The following is a 9,987-nucleotide window of genomic DNA, read 5'->3' on the forward strand; positions in this document are numbered from 1 at the left end:
GGGAGGAGAAAGTTGTAGAAAGATATGACTAATGATTTCCATTAATAGAAAAATAGTGTTTCAAAATACCGTTAAGTAATGTATGAGATTTTCACATTGCAAATTAAAGGGAAGCTTTGCTAGAGAGGAGATAACAAGTAAGTCCATCACATGTTGACAAGTGAAAATGAGGAAGCATAAAGAAAAATAAAAGGAGTAGTAGAGGTGGAAGACTTTTTAGTTCGCAATAGATGCAGGTCCCATAAACTTAATTAACAATCAACATCTGAGGAAAAATCACCTGCAAACACATCATCTTTGTTTTGTTTCTCATCAGATTTCTCAGTTAATGGAAGGTTTGTCCAAAGTAAGTGCGGTACCTTACTCCCAATGTCCTAAACATAGGAGGAAGTGATACGAAGATGTTTCATGCGGCTCTGCTCACTTTGCATTAGGCCTGCGCTAGGGACGCAGCTATGCCTGCAGGTGCAGGTGATGTTACCTTTGGCTGGCTAAAAGCTGAGGAAGTGTTTTTTTTCAAATAATTTTGGGACTCTATTAGTGCAAAATGGTTTTGGATGGGGTAGAGTTATTCTAGTGGCTAGTATAGTGCTGTGTTTTGGATTTAGGATGAGAATAATGTTGATAACATAGTGATTATTTTAGTTGTTGCTAGGCAGTGCTTACACTAAATCAAAGACTTTTCAGCTTCTCATGCCCTGCCAGCAAAGAGGCTGGCGGTGTGCAAGAAGCTTGGAGGGGACACAGCTGAGACAGCCAGCTCAAACTGGCCAAAGGGATATTCCATACCATATAATGTCATGCTGAATATAAAACTAGGGAGGAATTGGCTGGTGCAGGGATCACTGCTAGGTAATGGGAAGGGCATCGGTGAGCAGGTGGTGAGCAATTGCATGGTGCATTGCTTGTTTTGTATATTATTTTATCATTATTATTTTAATTTTCCTTTCTTTTTCTTGTCCTCTTAAACTGTCTTTATCTCAACCCATGATTTTTACTTTTTAAAAAAAAATACTCTCTTCACCTGTCCCGCTGGGATGGAGAAGTGAGTGAATGGCTGTGTGGTGTTTAGCTGCCTGCTGGGTTAAACCAGAACAACTATTAAATCCAATCTTATATCTGGAAAATAGTAGCATGGTTTGTGTCTGTCTGACCTCAACTCTTAAATTTGGTCTGTTTTCAATTTGGTGGTTTTCTTTGTGCAAATCCAATAATTTCACACTTAACATGGCATATGAAAACCATTAAAATTTGTGATAATGCAAGTGTAGCTAAGAAATGGTTAATTACTTCAACATTGTTTCAGATAGCCTTATGGTAAATACAGTTTTTTTGCCCCATTAGTTTAACACTTGGTCTAGTATCTTCATCTTAAGTATAAAATTTTGGGGTTTTCCATCCAAGAACATACTGGAACAAATTTAGCAAAATAAATTTATCAGCAAAATAAAAAGGAGATGCCGTGCTTTTGTTTCAGGTGGTAAGTAGTGACTCAGAGCCTGCCAGCACTTGAATTTTCATGGACTTTAAATGGAGATGTTAACAGATACTCAGCTCTGGATCTGAGAAATAAATAAGAAAACCTCAAGGCCTCAGTGATTTTTGGATGAGAGCAGTCAACAGAATAATACATTTCTGTATTGTCAGCACACTGTAGCTACGATTGGTCTGAACTCGAGTTTTTCACAAAGGAGTCATGTAAATGGAAAACAGCAAAGGTCTTGTATGGAAGCCCTGCGGGACACCTGCAGTAACAGAACGAGGAACGAATTTACAATTTAATCAGTAGGAGAGAAACTAAGGGAACATAGGATTGAATCCACATGGTATTTGAATTCTATGACAAAAAAAAGCAGTATAAACACCAACTGATTTTTAAAAAATCCTCTCCCAGCTGTGGCCTTGGTGCTATTAGTTGTGCAATTAGTCTTAAGATCGTAAGTTAAAACATCAACTTTTAATACTCTGTTATTTAATGCAAAGATAGGCACTTTTTTATTTGCATGGATTTCTTTATAGAATGCAGTGTTGATTTGAAATGTCACCAAATTAATGATTAATTTAGTTTTATCAGGATCATTTAAATAAACTGAGGTTTTTCGGTGTGATTGATAGAATGTGATTGCTGTTAGCTGCAGTCTCAACCTGCTTTTGACATTTAAACATATAAAGCTGACTAGATATAACCATTCAGGTGCTAAATATATTTTACATCTACTTCCAACAGCAGAAATGGAAGTATTAAGAGATCTGGCTTCATTGTCATTGAACTGTGAAATATTCAACCTTGTCTGCCCGTGCTTAGTACTGTTGACTTTTTTATTTCAGTTAGAAGATTAAAATTAAATGCTTCATTTTTCGTCAGCTTTTGGGAATTAAATTGAAATTTAAGACTCTAAAATTTTTTTACTAAGATCCTCAATTTCACCAACGGATTCTTGGAGGATGTTCTCTTTTCAAGGGCAAAGCAAAAAGGTTCGTTGATCAAGTATGATATAGTGCAACATTTTTCTTATCAGAGCTCTTTATGTATATTTATTAAAGATCACATATTTCATATTATGCTTAACTGTATTGGAAGAAGTACTTCACAAAACATATACTAAACATAATATGGAGAATCTGTGACCATATTGTACTTACTTTTAACTGCAATTCTATGATTTTGATTTATTGATTTAAGAATTTAGTGGTCAGAAAATTGGAAATTGCTACAGATCCTTTATAATGGTGTTGCTGCATAATAACGTGGGGACTGATGTGCCCAATTTAAGTATTTCAGTAAAAACGTCTATTTTTTCCATCCTCGAGAGAGGATTAGAGTTAATTAAGATAGACAAATAATTTGACTTTTTGCTGAGCTGATGTGATACAAGAAGCAGACTGGTGCTTCTTCCTTGGAAAAATAATTTCAGATTTCTTTGGTCTGCAGTAGACATTTAATATTAAAGTTTGTTCTTGAAATAAATAATAGCTAAAATGTCAATACTTCTGGTTTGCAGAATAATCATAAATTCTTGACCATAAAACAGTCATAAAGGCATAATATTTTATCCACTGTATATTCATACATTGCATGTCATTACAATAGCTAGGTGATGAATCATTTTCTGTGTGTGACAGAACAAATCTGAAATACCAATGCTAATGTGAAATCTATTCAAAGTCAGAAGACTTGTAAAATTACTTTACTTTAAATATATTTTCTTAAAAAACAAGTAGATTTTGCAGTTTACACCAACATCAAGCCACTTTAAGACCATCACCCGAGTTTCAGCATTTGGAAATGGGGAAAGTTGTAGAACAAGTTTTGCCATGGTGTTGAAAGATTATCTATCTACTATATTGTCTTCTCATTTTAATATTTTGTGAGTTTTTTAAGTAATAAAAAAAAAGAGTAAATTATTATTTAAAGTTAACAGACTAGATTCCATGATCTTGAACTTAAGGAAACTTTAATGAGTAATGTATAGTATATACCATCTGTGTCCCAGGAGTTATAAATTTATGTACGGCAAACATTTTTTTGTTAGGCAAAAGTCTCAAACAGGTTAAATGTGGGATAGGCCTTTTTAAAGGTTATTTTTTTCCCCTAGGTTTTTTATTTCTTTAACTGTGGGTGATACATTATTCTAATTCAACTCATATCTTATGCTAAATTTTACTTAGGATCAAAGCCATTCAAGTGCAAGATATGCCACTTTGCAACAGCTCAGCTCGGAGATGCCAGAAACCATGTCAAGAGGCACCTTGGGATGAGGGAATACAAGTGTCATGTCTGTGGGTGAGTAAATTGAAACAGTCTCCACCATGGTTAACTAGGAGAAGAGTGCAGGATATGCATTGTTTCAGAATTGAAAACTGTGATGTGAGCAAGAGTGGCTAAAATTATGCATGCATATCCTCCTTTCCATTGTTATGGTAAATTCCTTAAATACAGTTATGACATTCTTTTACCACTTCTAATCCTGCACTGAAGATGAGCAATTTTATGGGCTACAAGGTCAATTTGAACCTGTAATCTGTAAATTGACTAAATTATAGGATGTTCATTCACATTGCCAGGGAGAACTGTAAATTCCATTTAAAGACATAAAAAATATATAATATAGACTTTACTGTGTGGGGTTTTTTCTTTTGCTATACTGTTATAATTTTAGTACCATTAACAGATTTCTGGACTCCATTAGGGTTTTCATTCTTTACAAAAACAAAACAGAAGACTAATTTTTCAAACAAACAGATCTAAAATATCGCAGGCAGAAGACTTTATAAATAAATGGAAGTCTTTTATGTATACTTGTGTTTTGGTTTTTTTACCCAAAATTCTTGTTTTTCTTTTTTACTTAATCGTTATTTCCTCAGAAGGATCGTTCATAATGTTTAATTGTCCTTCAAATGTGTTGCATTTAATAGGAGGCATTGAGACTCCTTAATGCAAAACTAATTAATTTAGCAGAAATGTTTAAAAGGTTTTAAAATGCCATGGCATATATGGTACATCACAGGACATTCAAAGTTGGATTTTAATACCCTAGTTCTGATTAAAAATATATTTTAATGTTATTATGCTGGAGAAATTAACTAATATATGCATCATATAAAAACATTTTACTCAAACCTATGTAACCTGCTATAGCAGTCTTATGGCTAATATGTAGAATAGCACAGGTTCAATTAGATGATGCAGTGCACACATGAATGGTGCAGTGTGATCCTGGGGATAATATTCAGTAGGAAAGTTTTTTTTAGCCTTAGTATACTGATCTACTGCAGGACAAAGTGAGTTACACATTTTAAAGGACAAGTGAATCTTCAGCTGAAGATGCAGCTGAGTGATTTTCACTGTTTTATCTCTTTGTTTTTGAAATAATTTTGCATGCAGCATTATAAGATTCTTTGACTATTTTTACTCACTTAAGAAAATGAATTGCTGACTTCTTGAAACAAGAAATAAAAATGTATGAGCCTAATTTTTAAGTCCACTGAACATCAGTAGTAGAATAACTTGTGCTGCTCTTTATTTTGCAGTATGTTTAAAGAGAACATTATGCGTGGTAGGCTATTTTATGTTGTTTGAAAAATCTTATTTACTATCTCTGGTATATGAAATACTGAGAATTTGGCATTGAAGATAGTTAACAGCTACAGATCTGCAAAACTGTTTAGCTAAGGCTAAGCTCTGTTCTTTAGAAGTTGTCAACAAACTTGACAATGGTTCTTTATTCAATTCTCTTTTAACTTAAACTGAAAAATCGTCGTGTTATTTAACTATATTATTGTGAGAGGAAAAGTAAAAAACATCTCAAAATACCATGTCTTACATAAAAAGCGAATTAAAATGATCAGGACTTGGCACAGTTCCCCATTTTTTTAAAAAAAAATTTTTTCTTCACTTTGGGATTGACATGTTCTTATAATCTGTCTTAGAAATGACACAACTCTCAGTTGCAATCCACGATGGTTATGCGAGAGAGCAAAACATGTATGAGTGATTTAAACTGTGGACTTGAATGTCAGTCGCTTTGCTAAGCTGATTGCTTACTGTATGTTGCTGACACGTCATACCTGGTAGCCAAGAAGGTACACATTTTCCATTTCTGTGTAGTATTTTATAGCTAATTTTCATCAGCAATGTGAGGTTGTGTTATTTAGATATGACAAAACAATCTGCTGAAGAGACATACAACACAATACTCGTTGCTCACAAAAATCTGATTTATATACCCGTTTAAATAATCATCACATTTTACTTAATGTGCACCAAAAATGTATTTTTAAAATTATACATTAACTCTGTTTTAATTGGAAAAGACATTTTTTATACTGTAGCTAACAGTCCTGAAGAATTGAGCAGGATTTCAATACAAGAAATGACCAGGACAGTTTGAACTGTAGTTCAAATAATGACTATGCCATCCATAAACGTGGAAGAAGAGAAAAAAGTATAATAGTCTGTGCTGTATTTCTACTATTTTAATTGAAAAGAATGAGTAGTGTATAGGTTAAAAAAATAAAGTAGCAGCATAAAACAAAATAAAATTGCTAGGATTGGCTATCAGATTAGTGGCACTATAGAGCATTGGTACATTAACACCACTGACAATGTCAATTCATTATCATTGATGGCTAAATAATCTTAGAAATGCTCAGTGGACCTATTAGTTCCTGAACATAAGCAGCTCATGCTGCATTTCTTCATTAGTTTTAATTGCTATAAATTTTACCTTTTTAAAAATCATGCTTTAAAAGGTGAAGTGATCTTTCAGGAACATTAACTCTGTAATTTTGTCACAAACAGAAGGTCCTGCACTATGTTTTCTTTTCTGCAGTAGTTAATATTCTATCCTCTGACTTTTAGATTCATAGTAATAAGCCCTCTGCTAGTTGCGAGGATAAATTGTATTTCAAAAGCTTTTGAATCTGCTTGAGCACTTGTTAAAGGTGAAATGTCAGTGCAACATCGTGGTGTAGTGTGGTGTCGAAATACCACTTTTTGGTTTTATTCTTTAGACGAAAATTGTCTGGAAATTTTTGTCTTAAAAAAAATCACCCAAAAGCTGTATCTGTGGTGTTGCTTTAGGAAGGGTTTGCTGTGTCTCAGTTTTCCAAATGATCCTCATATTTACATGATACAAAGCACACAATATATAATTCACTTAGTTGTTGAAAAAGGCAGTAATTTTGCTGTGTTGTTTTATTTTTTTTTAATTGAAGTTCAGGGTTTGTTTTTCTTCAGCTGCACAGCAGAAAATACATGACAGAAATTGGACACTGCTAATGTTTTAACATTTGGAATAAACTGTCTGCTACTCATTTTCTTATCACAGATGTGTGTTAATTGTTTTCTTTTCCATTCCCATGGCTGTAAAATATATCCCATTATTTCAGTGGTAGTATCTATTCTATGCGGGTAGCAAACTGCTGCATGTTTGAATTTAATCTTTGAAAGTCTGACTCTGAAATTGGCTGACACCCTGGGTTAGATGAGCAAATCTTGGTTGCCCAGCATTTAAAATTTTTGTTTCATTTGCCTGCTGAAATGCAGTGAAAAGGCTTATTGTGCACTTTTCAAATTTTTATGCCTCAGGTAGAACATGAAAAATGCATTGTTCTGCACTTGAGAATTTGAACAGGATTTATAGGTAACGTTTGATTTAAAAATGCATCTACTATTCCTTTGCCTGTTTCTTGCCCTTGCTTTCAGAAACAGATTTTTTTTGGATGTAGTTACATGTTTCAAGTAAAAGTGGCTGCTTCTTTCTTTTTTTTTTTCTCTCTTTTATGACTTCTTAAAAATCTGCTGAGGAAGATGGGTATAAGGTAGGTTTGGATTTTTAGGAAAATTGTCAGTATTTAAAACATGCACATAAACAATTTTTGCCACCTTAGGAAAAATTGAAAGGACATTTGTAGCAATGTCTTTATTATGTTTATTGCATATATAGCAGTCAAGTTTTTTAAAGAACAAAAGTAAGTGTTTTTATACACAAAGGAATTTGGAGGGAGTGGAAAAGGTTGTTTTTTTTCCCTGTATTTTGCTGAAATAGTTCTTTCTTGTGGTTTTTTTTTGTTGTTGTTGGGTTTTTTGCCTTGTTTTGGTCTTTTGGTGGTTGGAGGTATTAATCTTTTTTACTTTCTGCTCCTCAGTTCTCAATTTGCTTTGAAACTCTTTTTCCCAATAAATTCTGGAGTTCTTACAAGGTGTTCTGCTACACAAATGTTTTTCTAAATTTGGTTATTTTAAACCCTTCTATAAACAACCTTTTAGGAGAGTTACAGTGTCTCAGTCATGGAAATAACTTCACTTTTTGCTGCTGTTGTTAATGCTAAGAATAGTTGAGAGATCTTAATCTGTATAAAGTTCAGTATTTTAATGACAGTGACTGCTTTGAGATGTCTAAAGAAAAACACTGGCCTGTATTGAGTATAGTGGCTAACAGATCTTCGTACTTTATAGGTAAGTGTGTGCTTTGACCAGCTGTGTGAAAAAAGTTAGCTGTACTCCTGTGTGTTGTGTTCTAAAAAAATATTTTAGATTTTTTTAACTGATTACTGTTATTGTCAGGCTACTTCTAGTGAAAGCTTGCTCTTCAGATTGCTTGTAGCAAGCAAAAAAGACTTATTCATAAATGTATTGGTAGGAGCAGGAAAAACATTATACTTTCAAGGATGCCTTAATGTACTGTAATGTAAATTAATTATTTATATGTGTGCAGTTTGGGAAATCTTAAATAGAAAGTTGTTACTCTAGTAAAACTATTTTTGTGTAGTATTACCTAGTTTTTGTGCATTAGAAGGGATCTCTGTGTAGATGATTATAATGTCACTTTCTGACCTTTGCAGCTTGAATAATTGTAAATCATTGCTTCATAACGTGTCAGAGAATGTCTGTACTAGGCAATTAAATGGCAGAATATAATAGACCAAATTATTGCCTGTCATGTTTTCAACAACACAGTTAGTATTTGAGTTACACTTAATCATTACGTGCATTAGCAACTTCATTGGAATCCAGCTTCAGGCTGAGCATGAAATACATTACATTATTTAAACCTCTAATGGTAGAAGTCATTTATTTGTGTTGAAGTGTACAACATGCAGAGTTTCATAAAGCAAGGAACACTTGAGAGCTTAATTTATCCAAATCAAAGTCTAAATGCAGATAAACACAAGTGGCAAAAATTAGTTATTTTTATAGGCTGGAAATATTTAAAAATACATGGTTATGGGTAATTGTAGGCAGCAGGAATAAATTAAAATCACTATTTTTAGTTGTCTCTGAGAACTGAAACTGTTGTATACCTAAATCATCAAGTGCATCCTGAAATTGCATTTTTGAATGAGCAATTAATTACACACATCATACCTACAGATGTGTCCAAACAAAAATATGTATTTGCTTCAGCTGTTTAGATCAGTGATAAGTGCATGGGGAGTGACTGTTCTAGATCCTGATATTCTGAGTTTCTCTTTCTGCATTCTGTCCAATCACACTTGTACCTATGTTTACTTCAGTAAAGAGAATGAGGTGAACCTACGTAACAGCTTTCCAGACATGCATACACTTTTAAACAAATTATTCAGAAAATATTAGAAAAATATGTGGAGTAAGGTAACATATGTGTCATATTATCTTGCCAATTTTCATTCTGTTATCTATCATTTTATTAGATTTGCAAACCTGAATTTTAGTACATAGTCTCTGTTTTTACTGTTTAAGAAAACTGCTTGAAATGGAAACAATTTACTTTTATTCAGTAAAGCTCCCAGCATCTTTATACAATCGGTATGGATTCTACACTGTGTTGTGCAAGACTTGCCTGGCCTGGAAGTCTGCCTTGGAGTTGTCTAGAGCTAAAGCAAGTGAGTGGGAAACTTGGGTACAGGTGGTGGAAGGACTCTTCTGTTGAGACTGGTTTTACAGATACAGAATAAGTATCTGTAAATAAATATTTCTGGATACAGAAAAGTCAAGACGAGGTTTCTTAATAAAATGTGTTTTAAGGAATTTATGTGGTAAATTGGATTATAATAATGATATAGTTGGACTTGCTGAAGAGACAAGTTATATAAGGGACATATTTGTGAGAGTGTGTGTTTGCATTTGAACTGGAGATAGTGATGCAGACTACTACCTGTGCTGCATGCCATCCAACTCAATGCAGTTCCAAATGGTAATCATTAAGATGCACAATGATTTGACTATGATACGTGTGGTGTGTGTAACTCGTGTTTTTACAGACAAACATTTTAATGTTTTTATTTTACTGCAGATTGCTCTGACATCCAAGATTGGTGTGTTTCTCTTTGGTCAAAGGCACCTCACTCAATGTGTCCTCTGACAGCAAGCACCTTCTGTGTTGGCACAGGCAAGGTTTGAGTCCTTCATGAGAAGGCAGGAGTCGTGACTAATGGGAAACAGGCTGATGGTGCAAAAATTAGAGTTGGTGTGCTACACTTGGTGTGAAGGAAAGTGGCATCCTA

General features: G+C 33.8%; 1 protein-coding gene across 1 annotated transcript in view; it reads left to right on the forward strand.

Annotated features, from left to right (window-relative positions):
• Positions 1-9,987, forward strand: part of ZNF407 (zinc finger protein 407) — a 344,964-nt gene that overhangs the window by 36,967 nt on the left and 298,010 nt on the right. The window contains exon 3 of the mRNA XM_054059750.1: positions 3,670-3,784. Coding sequence (XP_053915725.1) covers positions 3,670-3,784 — 115 coding nt within the window. The remainder of the gene's footprint in view (positions 1-3,669; positions 3,785-9,987) is intronic.

Source organism: Cuculus canorus, chromosome 2, assembly GCF_017976375.1.
Source record: "Cuculus canorus isolate bCucCan1 chromosome 2, bCucCan1.pri, whole genome shotgun sequence".
Lineage (NCBI taxonomy): Eukaryota > Metazoa > Chordata > Aves > Cuculiformes > Cuculidae > Cuculus > Cuculus canorus.